At 47.3% G+C, this 16,756-nt stretch overlaps 2 protein-coding genes across 5 annotated transcripts in view; one reads left to right on the top strand and one right to left on the bottom strand.

The window, feature by feature from the left end:
- Nucleotides 1–5,234: 5,234 nt before the first annotated feature.
- LOC118292324 (probable thiopurine S-methyltransferase) lies at nt 5,235–9,374 on the bottom strand. Of its 2 annotated transcripts, XM_035621199.2 has the most exons (11): nt 9,232–9,362; nt 8,660–8,774; nt 8,478–8,514; nt 7,894–8,016; nt 7,607–7,699; nt 7,298–7,430; nt 6,977–7,029; nt 6,815–6,889; nt 6,602–6,687; nt 6,398–6,442; nt 5,235–6,206 (listed from the first exon to the last, which is right to left on the bottom strand). In XM_035621199.2, the coding sequence occupies exons 2-11, from the start codon at nt 8,673–8,675 to the stop codon at nt 6,091–6,093; spliced, it is 777 nt and encodes a 258-aa protein (XP_035477092.1). In that variant the 5' UTR covers nt 8,676–8,774; nt 9,232–9,362; the 3' UTR covers nt 5,235–6,090. The 2 variants fall into 2 exon arrangements, with proteins under 2 accessions (XP_035477092.1, XP_035477093.1); XM_035621200.2 differs by lacking the exon at nt 8,660–8,774 and having other exon boundaries at nt 9,232–9,374.
- A 1,876-nt stretch (nt 9,375–11,250) lies between these two features.
- The window catches only part of LOC118292050 (exostosin-1c), a 69,160-nt gene continuing 63,654 nt past the window's right edge, over nt 11,251–16,756 (top strand). The window contains exon 1 of one of the 3 annotated variants that reach the window (XM_035620706.2): nt 11,251–11,446. The gene's annotated coding sequence lies outside the window, so the exon portion shown is untranslated. Of the gene's footprint in view, nt 11,534–11,595; nt 12,458–16,756 lie in introns of those variants that run through there. The other 2 variants (XM_047330204.1, XM_047330203.1) reach the window with 2 other exon arrangements.

The raw sequence follows: 16,756 nt of genomic DNA, 5'->3' as shown, positions 1-16,756 counted from the left end.
TGCGTCCGGACATTCTCCGGAGTTTGTCTTGCACAAGTGAGATGACCACAGGACACCGCGGAAGACATCGCAGCAACGGCGGAACTTTTTTGCCGAGAGACTCTGCGAGTTAATAAACGACAAGCGCTGCCGATTACAACGCGGCCGCCTCTGTGCTGCCCCCTAGTGAATCTTTTTATATTTGCTTAACTACCGCGCCGAAAGAGGCCGTGAGTGGCGGGTTTACATGTTTGAAACAGTGGTATCTCTGATCGTACGTGAAGGCAGCGTAAAGGAGCCTTTAGGAGGTAATAAGAGGTGGGTTTTTGGCCGGCGACCCAGTCGACAGGCGTGGGATCACCTCCCCTCACTTTAACTCGCGGCACGACAGCTGAACTTGAACTACCTCTTGAAGGCAGCGGTAAATACTACAACCTGCACACACCCTTGTAGATTCAGTCTCTGCTGTTCCCTTTCACAGCAGTAGCGCCTCTTTGATTGCTCGGTCGGGGGCCAGGGAGAGGTACCCGTCCACACCGATAAGGGCAGGTCTCGCCCCGTCGGGTGTCTCTGACCGCTCCGCCACGCCGCACTGGAGGAGGAAGACGAGGAGAACGAGGGGTTGAGACGAGCGAGGGGGGAAGTGAGAGCGTGCCATCGGGGCGCGCGTGCAGCGGAGGAAGATGGGAGGAGGCGTAACTGGTCCCACTCGACCCGCGCGACTTGCTTTGTGCTCAACGAATGGCTCCTCTGCTGTGACCTGAGCACAAACAAACAACAGCAGGGAGAAACTTGGCAAAGGGACGGGGGAGGACTTGACTTTATCATGCTGTATGTTTGAGGAAATGCAATCAATAAAGAAATCAAATAATTAAAAGCATAAAAAAAAAAAAAGAAAGTATCCTGGGACCCATCCCCCCACTGCAAAGCTTCCCAGGCCTCATCCTTCCCCTCCTCCGAGGGCTTAACTCGGCTCCTGGTGTCCCAGATTACGCAGCCAATTAGGGCGAAGGCAAAGCCCCTTCTGCTGCCGAGAGCAGTGTGTGTGTGTGTGTGTGTGTGTGAGAACGTGGCACCGGTTCATGTATCTGTCAGCCTGGTGTGAGGCAGCACAGGGACACAGGCTGACAGTGTTCTGTGGCTAAGCCTTCGGCGATCTAGACGGAAAAAAAGGAAGGAAAACAACAAAAAAAAGGTGATCACCGACTGGGACGACAAGTAAACTCTGCGAGGAGGCCGTGCGATTTCATTCCTGCACATACAGATCGTGCGAGGTGAATCATGCATTGCGATGTGCAGGGCTTTTTTCTTCGTGTGGGAATTGAATATCACTCAACGTTGTCGTGGATTTCGTTATATTGTTTATTCAACAGCACCGCCGGCTGGCAAATAGGAAACTGATTTAAATTCTGAGGCAAATCGAGTACGACCTGTGTGTGTGTGTGTGTGTGTGTGATGACAGTCCAGGGAGCCGCTTTTGAAAATGAGCCACACATGAGCAGAGACTCAGCTGCTACCCTGAATCCTCCTCTCAGTTTTTGACCCTGTCAGCATGTGCCGAAGAAGAAACACATCTTCCAATCTACGCACGCGTGTCTGCATTATATGCTGATGGAAACCCTCAAAACACTCTGTCGCTTTCACACACACGAACACACACACACACACACACACACACGAACACACACACACACACACACACACACACACACACACACACACACACACACACACACACACACACGTGTGCTGCTCGTTCACTCATCTCCTTTGTTGTTGTTTTTTTCTCTTCTCCATAGGGTCTCTGGGTCCCTGACAGACGGAACTGTCTCAGAAAGAAAGAAAGAAAGGAAGAAAGAAAGAGGAGACTAAATTTAATTTCATATATATATATATATATATAAGAAACTGTAATGACATTAGGGAATTAAAAGCATCAGAGGGGCGATACTTCACATATTCCATGATACTTGTGGTGAAAACATCCAAAGGAAAAAGCTGATTTTGTAGCCAAACACACAAGATCCATGCGGTATTCGGGAAAGAAATACCCCAAATATATAATCAAATAGATTTTTTCTTTTTCCAGTGTCTGCAAGACAGTTTGGAAGTGGTGGTGCGGCTAGTTCAAATCGTCTTGTGCGTATCCACCACCAGGGTGGGGAGCCTGCTTCAAATCCATTGTTTTTGATTGTTTGGACTCGACCTAACAGCAGGGAAAGGAGCCCCGGGCCTCCGGCAGCTTACACAAGTGCCAATCTTGTGTCAGAGCCGGCAGAGCCAACATAAAACCGTCTGTCAGGCCGTCGTTCCTATATCAGACGGAGCTACGAATCTGTCCACATCAATCACACTCCAGTTATACAGGATCCTGACATGACGTCTTATCGCACGCGCACACACACACGCACACACACACACACACACACACACACACACACACACACACACACACACACACACACACACACACACACACACACACACACACACACACACACACACACTGAGTGTCTGAGCTTCTTAAGGTCATTTGCCGGCTGGTTAAACACATCGATGGTTCCGACATGAGAATTTACAAATGGCACATTCCGGAGGGAGGGAGCTGCGAGACGGATACAGGAAAAAGTCCGTCCATCTATTATTGATACCGCTTATCCCTTCGGAGGTGGCGGAGGCGAAGGGGCCAATCCCGGGTGGCGTTGGGGCGAGAGGATTGGTTCACAGGTTGCCAGACGCACGGAGACAAAACAACCGTCAACGCTTACGTTCACACCAACGGGCACTTTAGAGCTGCCGGAGGACCTAAACTCAGCCCCCGGAGAAAAGTCTGGTCACGTTAGTCCACAGCAATGACAATTTTGTACGTTCGATGATCGGCTTCGCGCGGGAGACTGCATCGACGCGTCCAACGAGGCCCCCCGCGCCGCGAGCTTCCTGCCAACGGCTTTGTTGGTTGAGCGGTTCGGTTGAAGAATAGAACGTAGAATGGAAACACAGGTGCATGATGTTCCTGCCTGGGCGTGCACCAGACGCGCAATTTTGAGGACAAAGGAGCCGTCTGAAGGTCGGAATGGAACCTTGTTCGTTTTCACTTGGTAGTGAATGGCTAATGTTCACAGAAGTTATGGAAAAAAACAAAACAAAAAAAACTTCTCAACAGCACTTTCCAAGCACATTTAGCCCAAAGTGCTTTCCAAGGTCAAAGAGAAACATGCCACGCTGAAGCACAAGGTTACAATGGGTTTGTAAATATGTACGTGTGTGCATAGAAACACACACGTACATAAAGAATCAGACACACCAACCACACAAACAGTGGAAAGGTAAAGACAGGGTTACCTCCTCCTAGGCAGACCGATGCTCACGTTTATAAACGTCACAGTTGTTGTGTACTGTAGTCGACCCTTTCTAAAAAGTGCAGTCACTCTCGTCTCCATCTGAAATTCTTGTTTTTTTTTTTAAAAGAAAATGACCTAACCCAACCTTTACCTTCACTTTGACGTACCTGTGCTCGAATGAGCAATCTCATCACATCCCGTCCCGTCGGGGAGGGGGGAGGGGGGAGGGGGGGCCTCTTCTCTCAACCATTAAGCGGCCGCGGGGGGTCGTTCCCGAGTGCCCATCAGTCCTGTCGAGTCCAAAGTGTCAGAGTACCGACACGTCCCTCGGGTCCTTCCTGCCAAACACCACCCGGGCCACAGGACAGAAAGAAGCTGTACAAACACCCGGGGGGGGGGGGGGGGAGGAAAAAAAGGGGAGAACTGAGTGAAGAGTGTCACCTGCTCTTCAGCTCATTTGATCAGACACTCAGTCCATTTTCATTCCAGCATCTATACTCTTCGGAGCACGCACGCATGCACGCACGCACGCACGCACGCACGCACGCACGCAGGCGCCGCCACTTATTCGCCTGTGTTTTCTAAAAGGTCACGACAGCTATTTCTGCGCGGGGGAAAAAAGGGTCCCAAGCGGAGCAGGCAACAAGCCGCTGGCTGCCGCCGCCGCTGCAAGCGTGACACTGTCTTTCTCCCCCTGTCCGCCCTTCTGGCTAGAGACTGGGCCCGAAGCCTGTCAAAAGCAATGGGCACCTGTGTTGTGTCAACATCTCCTGCCACCAACTGATTCATTAGGGGGCCACCGGGCATCGGCCGGCGCTCCGGAAAAAAACGCCGCTCTGTTCCGCTCCCTGCTGTCGGCGTTCACAGATGGCGGACTGGCGGCCTTGACTCGGACCGGCTTAAAGCTCCATTTTTGTTTTCTAGCAGATGAGGCCTCAACAGCTCTGAGAGTCTCAATGTGCGAGTAGAGGATGACAGGTCGGTCAGTCAGGTCACATGAAAAAAACAAAAACAACAACACATGAATTGGAAGCTTATTTGCAGTCAAGGTGAATATAACATATTGAAGCAAGAGGTTGTGAATTGCACCCACCGAGCCATCTTGTACAAATCAACACACACACACACACACACACACACACACACACACACACACACACACACACACACACACACACACACACACACACACACACACACACACACACACACACACACACACACACACACCAGGTGGATTATGTGGTGGAAGCAGTGTGATGGGTTGACCTCTATTCGTGGCTTTGACACGAGTCCAAAATTCTGTGCTCAACCACCGTGTCAGAGCGCCGCTTTCTTTTCTAAAAAGAAGATGTGTTTGAGCGCAGAACAACGCTCAATGTCAGAACTATTTGACGGCCTTCAAGCGCTGTGTGGCAAACCAGCGCCACAGCTGCTCAAGACGCAAGTCCGAAAGAAATAAAGCTTTTGAAAACTAGGGAAATTAATGAGACCTTCTTTTAAATTGCACTCATTTGAAGGTTGTTGAAGTCCCGGCGGAGGGAGGATGTTGCAAAAAGATTGGAGCTGCATCATAAAGGGATCTTTTCATGGCCATGTGAACATTGACAGATTTGAGGAAAAAAAAGTCAACCTGTCCTTTAAAAGATTATTAATTTGTATGTGCTCATGTGAGCAGGGCTCAGGCTCTTTCTAATTCTCTGGCGCCCTCTATGGTTCAATGTACATATCTCAGCCAACCTGAGGACAGAGCATGGATGCACATTTGCGCTCAAATATAATCTGAAAAAACACATTCATTTGGGGAAAATAAGCTGCTTGTTGAGTCAGGCCTTACATCAAGCATTGATCATCCTCCAGGCGGGTTTGGCCTCCGACCTCTAGAGCGCCTCCAAAAAAAACACAACCGAACCATGAATGCAGAATGATTTTATTTGCGAATCATAAAAATATTAAGACATAAGCTGCACACTGAGGTCGCACAGTGCTGGCTTGCTGAACGTGCCACAAAAAAAACTGCATAAAAATATTGAAAAAGCTGCAACTGTTAATCGATCAGTAATCGACGACTAAATTAATCGCCAACTATTTTGATAATCGATTAATTGATTATAGAGTAGTTTTTATGGGGGGAAAATAAAAAATTCTCTGATTTCAGCTTCTTAAATGTGACTATTTTCTGGTTTCTTTGCTCCTCTGTGACAGTAAACTAAATATCTTTGGCATGTGGACAAATCAAAACGTCGTCTTGGGGTTTTGGGAAACACAATCGACATTTTTCACCATTTTATGGACCAAACAACTAATTGAATAATCGAGAAAATAATCAACAGATTAATCAATTATGAAAAAAATCATTAGTTGCAGTCCTAGAACAAACTCCCACTACTGCATATTAGACATGCATCCTCTGTTGGAGCATTTAAAAAAACGGCTCAAAACTTATTTTACTGCTTTTAAAAAAATTGGACCACATCTTTTATTTTATCTAATGTTTTTAAACTTCTGTCCCATTTGGTAAAGCAGCTTGAGCTGCATTTCATGCTACGAGAATTGCTATAAAAATAAAGTTCTTCCAAGGGCCCAAGGGATTACTCAAAGAGTCATTTGAGAAAAATGGTCTTATTAGATGTATGAAATATTTGCGAGTGTTAATATTTTCATTATTGCACAGCAGCTGTCAGCAGCTAAATATCATTCCATGCATATAATTCTTGCAGGACTGAAGTCTTACAGAATAAAATGAGCTTTTATTCGCACAAGATGGGTTTTATGCCTTCAGAGTGACGAGGTGCACGTTTTCAGTGAGGGAGTCCAGCCCCCAGCCTCGATATCTGTCTGTCAAGGCATCCACCGACTGCAGCAGCTCGATATTGCAGCTGCTCCCTGAGGAAAAAAGATTATACACCATTAAAAATGATCTCAGCCTGGTTAGCCCACAAACATAAAGTTCTCAGATTTCAAAATAAAGTATCACTTCCATTAGAATCATAGTTTTTTGGTTAATTTACAGGGGCTTTGTTTCATGATGAAGTACAGACACACACTCAGCCACGATCATTCTTAGCAACACTCACCAAACAGGCTGTGCACTTGCTCGTCTGGCACAAGAAAGGGAGGACCTGAAAAACAAATATGGTCAAAGATATGGTTTTATCTTTCATCAAATGAAAACAAAATGCTAAATTAAATGATAAGCAGAAGGAAACGCGCACACACACACACACACACACACACACACACACACACACACGTGTTTAAGTCACAATATGAACAGGTACCTTTATGTAATTCAGCGTTGTACAGCAAAGTGTCCAGAAGGTATCTGCAGTCTTTGGCCATGAGAGAAATTATGAGCGAAGCATACCTGTGGTAATGTAAGAGATTAAAATGGGATGTATGGTTAAATGACAAAATATTAAACTTTTATATACAGTATAATAAATGACCAAACTTTTTACAGGAAAAGTCAAATTACGAATTCAGTCTCTTACTTTTCTCTGTCTTGTGGGTTGATGGCCACTAGAGACCCCCGGTCCCAAATTGCCCCGAACTGACCATGGATGGAGCTGTGACGTTGAGGAAAATTTCACTGTAAGTGCTAAATTTAACTTCTTTATTCAAAAGGAGAACAAACACACTCACTCGTTACCTACCTGGAGAAGTTGTACAGGTCACACTGATATAGAGTGATATTTTTCTCTGAGCTCTGTGGGACAAAAATAAAAGTGGATCAAAAAACGTGTCTGGGAATACATGTAGAGGTAAGCGGCCATTCCTCATCCTTTAATGTTAACACATACAGTATACAGTATGTAGCAGGAAGGGAAAACAGGAAAAGTTCACGGGCAACATTTTTGCGGACATTGTCACATACAGCCCCTCCTGAGAAGTTCAGGAAAATGTCCCAGACATTAGTGCATGTCTGAAAGCAGCTTACAATTGAAAGCATGATGATCCCTCACTGTTTCACGTACCTTGTAAACCTTTGCTCCAGGAATGGCAGCGACAGGCTCCTCACTGTAGGTCAAGTTGCTCTCTTCAAAGAACTGTTTTATAGCCTTCTCACTTATCTCCACCCCGACCACGGAATGGCCCATGTCTGCCAGCCTGGTATCCACACAGAGAGGAGAGGGAAGATGAAAACTTGTCACTGACATAATGTTTTTATTAGAGAGCGTCTGTAGGATTTACTTAATAGGTACTGGCATTTTTTGGTTGAACATAATAGCTGAAAATGTAAACACCAAATGTGATCCTTGTTGGGTGTAAAGGGTTTTTCATACCACTTCATATCTACAGCTTTCCCACAGAGAGGGAAGAAGAAGGAAACTTCTGCCCGTCCGGCGAGAACTTTTTCAATGTTGTTCTCCAGCAATCTGACAAAAAACAGAAAACACCAACTATTAACAGCAAACCACCAGACCTTCCTGCTTCTGTAATTCTTATAGTCAGCCAACCCTCAATTTCAGCGGAGGGGAAGGTGTCGTCCCGTCATGCATTAAGAAGACTTTTGTTCTGCCTCATAATTCCACTGAGGAGATACTGCAGATGGCTGTAGCAGGGTTCTTACTTGTGTACGTCAGGCTGATGGAAGCCAATTCTGTCGTCATGCCAGCGTTCCTCCCATTCACCGAGCGTCATGACCCGCTCCGCCTGCAGTGCCAGCATGCTGGTTAAGTTTGCCTGTCCCGGGCTACAGGGAGGTGGTGGGGGGGGGGGGGGGGGGGGGGGGGGGGGGGGGGGGGGGGGGGGGCAGAGAGACAGAGAGAAAGAAAAGAATGAAGAGAGGCCGGTTAGAGCACATCTTCACACGCTTTCCTGCACATTTCTATATATAAGTAATACACCCATGATGTGACGTCACAAGTAGATGATTATACAAGAGGTTGTTGCAGACAGAACTTAGGGTCAAAGGTCATGGACGAGCATACAGAGTAACCAGATCCTCTCATGTGTAAAAACAACAACATTGTATAACTGGAAAGTTTAAGCTCCTGTTTTTTACCCCCCTCTGGTCCAGCTTTTCCAAATGTAAGCGTCTCTATTTAACTTCCCACACATCCCAGGCGAGGTTTATCGTTTAAACACATTGTCACGAAAATGTTTTCATTCCATATCATCTGAGACGCAGTTAAAAGTGGGATATATGCTCACCTTGCAGCAGCCCTGGACAAAACCAACAGTAGGATCACTAAGAGAAAATGAGAATACATGTTAGCATTATTAGCATTATTAGCAACTGCTAATATTTGCTCGGCAGCATAACACGGATTTGCAGGGTTTGCCGTTATCGAGATAACTTCCGGTTAGTCCTAGGAGGCTAGTTAATTTCTTACCGTGATAAATCACCATGGTAACTTAGGCCGAACAGCAGACTTCGTGATAACGAAGCAAAAGCTGGTGAGATCACTACGGAAATACCAGCGTCATCATCGTTCTACGGGATCCCGACTGGGACAAAAGAGTTCACAATAAACTGGCAAATAATTAAGAGCAAAGGTTTTTATAACGGAACTTCTAATAAACGAAATCGGAGTTTATATCAGGTTAAATAAATACATAGACAAATTAATATTATAAATGAATTTGAATTCAACAAAGAGTATTTGATTATCGAGGGAAACCCTGACCGCGTTTTTAATGTATTATGCAACCACTGCAGCTCGGAATAACATGAGGAGACTGTGTGGCGATCAACAGTAATACAAACTAAAAATTGCTTTTATATTATTAGGTTGACTTGAAAAAAAAACACTGGTAGGAAAACCCATGGTAAACTGAGCAGCTCCTGTACAGGTCGTCAGGACAGAGCAGGTGAGGTTTCATTAAGCCACATAACGAAAATATAAGCCGGGTTTGTTCGTATCGGCATTCAATCGTTTCATATTGATACATCATCATCACTCACCTGGTGACTCGTTGTCCTCCGCTTTTACAGCGAAATCACAGGATGTATATTAGCGAAAGTTGCCCGTTCATTCAAAAAGAGGACTACCGCCAGACAAGGAGGCAAAACACCGGACACTTCTTGCATTTTACTTCTGGTTTGGGAGGAGCCTAATGCTGCATTCGTGGCACGTGGAAAATGTGGGAGATCGCAACATTCTACTTATCATCGTTACTTAAACGTTTAAATGCTTGCTCTTGTCATAGACAGGATATATTTAAAATAAAAAAAACCTGGACATGACGATCATAAAGTTGAATCAGCACCTCTGTAAAAAAAAAAAAAGAAGTATGACATGATGAGGGAGGGTTTATTGTATGGCTAGTGGACTCCAATAGTGTTAGTAGGGTGTAGCCTAACGAAGACACTCATAAATAAGTGGGTCTACAAGTAACCACTGAAAAACAGTGTCCATCTGCTTTAAGTGGCAGAAAAGACAAGAAATATTCTGCCAAATTGGCTAAATTACTATTGACTACTGCGCTTTACTCATGAGGTTCTCTGTGGGTACTAGCAAATGGTCCGTGAAGGGGTCCTCAGGTGTTCCCAAGCAAAGTTGTGGAGCAGAGCACAATCTTCTCAGCACAAAGCTTCTGTCCTTTTGTGAAGACACTTGTCACCTTGGGTGCATTATTTATCTTGTTGAAATAATATACTTAATACTTAAACACTGGTTGACATTATGACAATACTAATAGTGAAGTAATCATGTTATTTATGTTTAATTCCCCCCCCATTAAAAAAAGAGGATCTCAACTCAAGGTCCACTTACTACATCGTTGTATGAATATTTCGACAGCACCTCTCTGTCTTTCACATTAATTGGACTTTCCATAGTTGTCATGGAGACTAGTGTCCACACATTTGTGATTTAACTCGTCAGGGTTCAATTAGACCTACACTTAATGATGGTACTTTGATTCTCCACGCTCCCCTTTCTCACCTACTGTTTTCCAAAAGCTGCTTAAACCACATGCAGACGGTGACAGCTGTCACTGATCCGCGGAAAGCCTCTCCGCTGCTCTCCACCGATTTGGTGTCGCCAGGCCCCTTGGCCCGCCTCCGCTATCTGGGCTCGGTTCAGCGCTGCGTCGGGGCCAAAGAGACAAACGTGATGGAGATGAGATGAAGCGTGAGCCGGGGTCGAAATCATCACAGGGAAAAGGAGAGAAAGGTGCCAAGGAAAGAAAAGGCGTGTGACTTTGTCTGGACGCACAGCGGCGCTAGAGTGTCAGAAATGTGCCGGCTTCCCTCTGGCGACGAGGCTCTGCCACTCTCAGCTGTTTCGTCGTGCAAATTGTGCAGCAGCACCCCGTTAAATGCGCAAAGGTGCGGTGGCCACACATCGTTTGGAAAACATTCGCTTCACTGTATATAAAGCTTTAATAATTGCTGCAAGCGGTTTACTGTAAACAGACCTATAATAGCAAATGCCTAACATCTCTGGCACTTTGGGGCTCCCCGTGCATGTGTCTGTCGCCGAAATAAAGAACCCAATTAACCCACTTCATTTGGATTCAATATCTTACATGTCATCCTCACGTCGCTGGTGCCCCTACAGTCGACAACTGGTCTTATCTCACAGACACACTTAGAACAATCAAAATCCTCCCTGTGTCCCTCGTACAAAACCCCCACCACCGCGGCGGCCCGTATAGTGGTGGTGCATCCGAAACCACAATTTCCACTAAATGTGACGCGATCGCTATCTCCCATTGTGGATGATGATGCCGCAATAAACACAAGCACTACATTCAAGTGTGGGGGGGGGACGCCCCCACCTTCAATGCCTGCGCGTAATTCCTCGTTTCCACAAAAAAAACCACACCGCTCCAGTTGCGCACGGGGTCGCATCCAGATGTGTGGGAGTGTGTGTTGTTCCTTTACCGTGCGACGGAGGAGACGTCGAGGAGGCAGCCTCTGGACCAATCACCGCCGCCCAGGGGGGCGGGTCGTACCGTGGAAGAACCGTGTTGTGTGTGTGTGTGAGGGGGGGTGGACAAGTCAACGTTCGCGCAACATGCACCATTCACACGCCGGCGACGACGACGAGGAGGAGGAGGAGGAGGAGACCCGCGCTCGCACCACTGAATTGATTCGCAAATGCCCGGTCGTGGTGTGAAGAGGAAAAGGAAACACACAGCCACAGCCGGAGAGCGCGTGGTTCGCCACCCCGGTAAGGTCGAGCTCTCAGCGGGGGGGGGGGGGGGCGCGCAGCGGGGATCGGGTGGTATCTGCTGGCTGTGTTCACCGTGGACCTCATGTGAGTAATTGATGGACAAGCCGAGGTTGCTGATGAAAATCATACAGTTGCTCATTCGGCTGACATGGATCCTCGTCCTCGGGTCTCATCACCGCTGTAGTAATATCGTTTTGGCACCAAATGCAACGACGCGTTCCATTGTGCATCCGCACATGTTTGCAAAAAAAATCACAATGTGATCGCAAGGTGCGTTAGTTTTTTTTTTTCAACCTCTGAGCAGCCTCAACTCTCGCCAGTCCCCTGGTCTGGTGCAGATATATTGTTCATGTGGTTCCCAGGCAGCAGCAGCAGCAGCAGCAGCAGCAGCAGCTCTGACACCACATCGCTGTTTAGGATTTGAGATGGGGAGGAATCACCAGGAGGCTTACTTGAAGCTGTACACACGACCACGAGACTAGATGCCCTTTCCGGCGTATAGAGGTAAAGAAAGAGGAAGCAAACATAATCTCACAGCAACCCCAAGGTCCCTTTAAGTGCAACAGGGGCTGCCGGTTTATTATGACAGCAGCCTTTATTGTGACAGACGCGGCGTGTCTGTCTGAGTGGATCCGGCGGCTGCAGGATGCGCGCTCCGCGGTGCCCCGACCGACTGAGGGAGCGGGGAGGAGGAGGAGAGGTGCATGCTGGATAATAATTAAGGACAAACGGTAGAGAGTGTGAGATCTGGGGGAAAAAAACCGTCACTCACACACACACACACACACAGGCCGTCGACGCGTCCGGACGGTGCCAATTTGTCGGTTAACTTCGCCGAGCGTAAATCGTGCGCGCTCGTAAAACCGACAGAGGAGGAGGTGAAGTGCTGCTGCTGGTGTGAGGATTGAACTGCGGGAGAGTCCGAAGCTCCCCCAGCTCCCAAACGAAAAACTGGATGTACCTGCTGTTCAGCCACCTGCAACGGTTCCCTGCATGAATCAGTGTCAGGTAGGCTGAGGAGGAGGAGGAGGAGGAGGGTGGCATGTTTTTGTGTCAGACTGAGTGTGTGTGTGTGTGTGTGTGTGTGTGTGTGGGATGCATTTATGACTATAGTCCTAATTCTATTGTGGACAGTGATGCTTTCTCTGGAGACTCTTGATGATGCAGCTCCTCTCCCACTGGACAGATGGTCTGTGTGGGTTGGACATAACCCCCTTGCCACCACCATCCAATAATATTAAATAATTCGGCCACAGGTTCACCTGTCAATGCTGCCGGCCAGCATTTTGAAAACTAAATCAAAAATTGACTTTAAACATTTACTCATCAGCCTTTTTTTTTTTTTTTACAGGCTACAAATGAGGACAATAACTGTCTGAGGCATTCTGGGAGCAGTATATTGTGCATATAACATAACTTCCCTTTTCATTCTGAATTAATTTCGCCTCACAGCTCTGGGGAATTTCCATTTATTCGACAGCTATTATCTCCACAACACTTCAGTTTTTAAGATGAATACACAAACGGGGGTCGTGTCTTCTCGATGCGGTCCCAAAAAAACAACAACTTTGTTCCGCCTCCTGTTTATCTTACGTCTCTCTGGCGTTCAAGACATTTATTATCTAATAGCTCAGGAGAATGGGCAGAGAATTACCCGCTCTCGCTTCCTAAGTGCTCCGCCACGTAATAATGAATCCCAGAGAAACAAACAAAGCAGCCCGAGTTCATCGCAGCTCTTAATTACAAGTCTCTTGTTAGTTTTAGATGGGGGGGAAATAAAAGATGGCTACTTCCGCTGATCCCCAAAATAAAGTGCTGTCATTATCGTGAGATGTGGCGAGAAGGACCCCTCCGAGGAGAGAGGATCCTGACGGCAAGCTGTACCCTACACGTGCATTTCATCTGATTTATGAAACGGCTTTATCGTAACGGCAACCCCCCTGTGTCGTTATGGTTCTTTTGGATTCGTGACGGTTTCTGTAATACCTTCCCTGGTGTTTAAGAGAAGCACATATCTTGTCTTGCTGGGAGCTCGGTGCATATTCAGACAATATTCATATTCCCCGAGGCTGTGGGCATTTCCATAATCGAGGCGTTCGTCATCGGAGAGGGTGAGGGTATCAGTGTGCAACCTTTGGAAGCCATTAACCCCGAAGGTCACCGTGCAGAGTGTGACCCTGCTCCACTAAAAAAAATGATCTTCAGAAACAAATTGGACGATAAGAAATGAAAAAAAAACCGGAGGAAAATTAATTCCAAAGCTTATTTCCCCGTGCAGGATTGGGAAGCCTTTCAGTTTTTTAATCTCACATGTCAGGGCTACTGCACTAATTGAACCTCGTCTATTCCTTATCCCAGGGTCGGATCGTATATCTTCCCCCTTGTTGTCAAGGTCAAATTGTTTATAGGTCGATCTGATCCGACTTCCCGAGATGGGGCCGCCTCCGGGGCCCCGGAGCTGCAGAGATAAGATGAGTTGCAGCTCTGGATGCACTGCGAGCATTAGTGAAGGCAGATGGATGCGCTGATTCTGCTCTCTGTGTGTGTGTGTGTGTGTGTGTGTGTGTGTGTGTGTGTGTGTGTGTGTGTGTGTGTGTGTGTGTGTGTGTGTGTGTGTGTGTGTGTGTGTGTGTGTGTGTGTGTGTGTGTGTGTGTGTGTGTGTGTGTGTGTGTGTGTGTGTGTGTGTGTGTGTGTGTGTGTGTGTGTTGTGTCAGGTGCCTGACCAGAGAGCTGCTTACTTGCTGTATCACAGTCCCCAGCAGGCTTTTACCACCATACACGCTCGGAGCGGTGTGTCAGCGTTGGCTATGATCTTCGTCTCCGTCTGGGGCGACGCAGCCTGATCTGCACATTCTCCGTCCCCGGGACCGTGGACGGCGTTGCCGGATGCAGAGCGCGAGCTGTGGACGTCCAAACAATTGTTCCTACCCATCTCGCTCATCCCGTTAATTAGCCCTCGTGGCGTTTGGAGTGCAGCACGTTGTCGAGACATAATTAATCAACCCGGGCTTGTAATTATGCCGGGTTTGGAATGTGTGCGCGGCCGGGGGGGAGCTGGTTTTTGCGTCGCGGGGCGTTCGGCTTGAGGTAAACATCTTATTAACCGTGTCAGAGCCCCCCTCGGCCCACGCGCAGCGAGCGCTCAACGTTGTCCATATCATGGAAATGGCCTCGTAAAAAAAGAAACCGGCGCTTGATTAAGTTTATGGCTGTTGTGGTTCTGAGGTGGTCGGGCTAATGGAAAAACACTCCAGTAGCTGCATGGAGACCGCAGGAGAGGTTTTCATTTTTATGCAGCAAAAGCCATTTGTTCAGCACACATCCAAAATGTGCATATGGGTGTGTGTATGCGTATATTTTGGTGTGTGTGTGTGTGTGTGTGGGAGACTGGGAGTGTAAGAGCAATCCAATTTCAAAGGGCAACTCGTAGGTGAGGACAGGGAAAAATAAAGGAATGGATCACAGCCCAGTTATCAGCCTGTTTTTATTGAAATGTTAATTTTTTTCATTTTTACCGCTGCAGGATTTCTTTGGCTCGCCACAAACTAACAAACCTCACACACTCGCCTTCAGCTCGGGTTACGGATCAGACAGAAAGTAATGGAAACGTTAACCATTTCCCTCCAATAACAATCATAGTTAATGGATACGTACTTCCGAGTCATCCTGTCACGATAACAGAGAAACACGCACAAACACCGTGGTCCCCAACCTTCTGCTCCAAGAAAGTAGTTTGATATTTTTCCGAATATTTTTCCTTTTGTTTGTGATTCAGATGAAGTTTAAATATCCAGGCCCTAAAATTACATCTACAGTATTATATTTGATCATAACTTACAATTTGTTTATCTGTTTTTTTAATACTATTTCCATAAAGTCAAATGCCTTTTGGTGGTGTCTGGAGATTCGCAGGAAATAATGCAGCATGCAAATTCTTTTTTTAAATCTCCTGTTTATACTGTCCCCTCTGATTACACTGCGAGAACTGTGTGGAGTTGAACCCAACACGTCCTGCGTCACATGAATAGTTCAACTGGCCAAACACGGGCTGGCGTTTTTACTGTGAAGGAACCGCAAACCACAGTGTGTTTATCACCGCGGCTGCTTCTCACCGTGATTGGTCATCAAAAAATGCATCTACTGCAAAAAAGCAAAGAAGGTATTTTTGGGCGGAGTTTGTGTCTGCAGATAAGTTTGACTATTCTTTTTGTTTTGTTTTTTTAATGGCGGCACGATGGCGCAAGAAGCAGCAGCCGCAGTGAGCCGTTCGATGAAGAACATCGAGTTATGGGCGGCAGGCCGGCGTCCGGCTCCTTTTACATTGTCTGGAAAAAGCTACTTGCATCATCATCATCATGCGCAGCATGAAATCAGATCTCAGTTGATCATGGCACGATGGGGGGAAAAAATGTTATTGTCTGAGTTTGTTTGGCTGCGCTGTGTAACAGATACAGCGGTTTCCCCTTTCTGTTTTATTCCTGACTGCATGCGGTGTTACCACAGCAACAACAGATGTTGCCCAAATCGACCAGGACTGAAATTTCAAAGCATTTGCGACGGCGATTATTCCCAGATGAACTCAGTTGAGAAGGAGAAGTCAAACTTACCGCCGGTCGGTCACAGTGTTGGGAATCGCTGCGACGACACGTGCGACGCAAGCGCGGCTGTCCTCTGCCCCGCCCCGGGGTCGCACCGTCGTATCTTTTCATGCCTGTGTAATGACAGAGTCCGGGGTTTAATTTTAGCCCGGCCGAGCCGTCCACCTCGCCGCAGGATTTGTGCTTTTCTCCGAAAACTAATATGTCGCCAGCTTTACGGCCAAGCGACAACACACACGCAGGCCAGATGTGCACTTTAAGTATAGTTGGGACGGACGGCTGCGCACACTCCTGCACATGTACGGCCGCGGAGAGGCCCCCGTTGACACACTGGATTCTCACAGTCGGCGCCGCCATCCAGGATGTGCGACAGCGCGCGGCAGAGGCCTCTGTCTTGGCAAGGTTCAGCCATATCGTTTGGGAAGGAATGGAAAATTTCAGTTTACCAAGGCATCGGGCCCATCCAGTGTCATTTCACAACCTGCTGTGTGTTACCGGCCAAATCAGTCCAGACTTAATGAAGCTGCCGCCGCCGCTGCTGCTTCTCTCTCTTACACCGGCAATGTTCTCTCCGCTACCCGGAGAACGGCCGTAACGGCGGCGGATTTCATTTCCGAGCACCGGCGACGATTTTTTTCTGTCTCTCTGTCCCCGAGAGACGGAAATCTCCTTTGAACTGTAAGCACTTGTGCCATTCGGTGGACGAGA

This window comes from Scophthalmus maximus, chromosome 22 (genome assembly GCF_022379125.1).
Source record: "Scophthalmus maximus strain ysfricsl-2021 chromosome 22, ASM2237912v1, whole genome shotgun sequence".
Lineage (NCBI taxonomy): Eukaryota > Metazoa > Chordata > Actinopteri > Pleuronectiformes > Scophthalmidae > Scophthalmus > Scophthalmus maximus.
The sequence above is the reverse complement of the archived record's forward strand: the minus strand, read 5'-3'. Positions and strand labels throughout refer to the sequence as shown.

Excerpts from the sequence above, each read along its gene's own strand:
- LOC118292324 (XM_035621199.2), bottom strand. Across the intron at positions 6,890-6,976 it reads GACCTGTACAACTTCTCCAG|CTCCATCCATGGTCAGTTCG; the intron begins GTAGGTAACGAG and ends TCAACGTCACAG. Across the intron at positions 6,207-6,397 it reads GCAAGTGCACAGCCTGTTTG|GGAGCAGCTGCAATATCGAG; the intron begins GTGAGTGTTGCT and ends TTTTTTCCTCAG.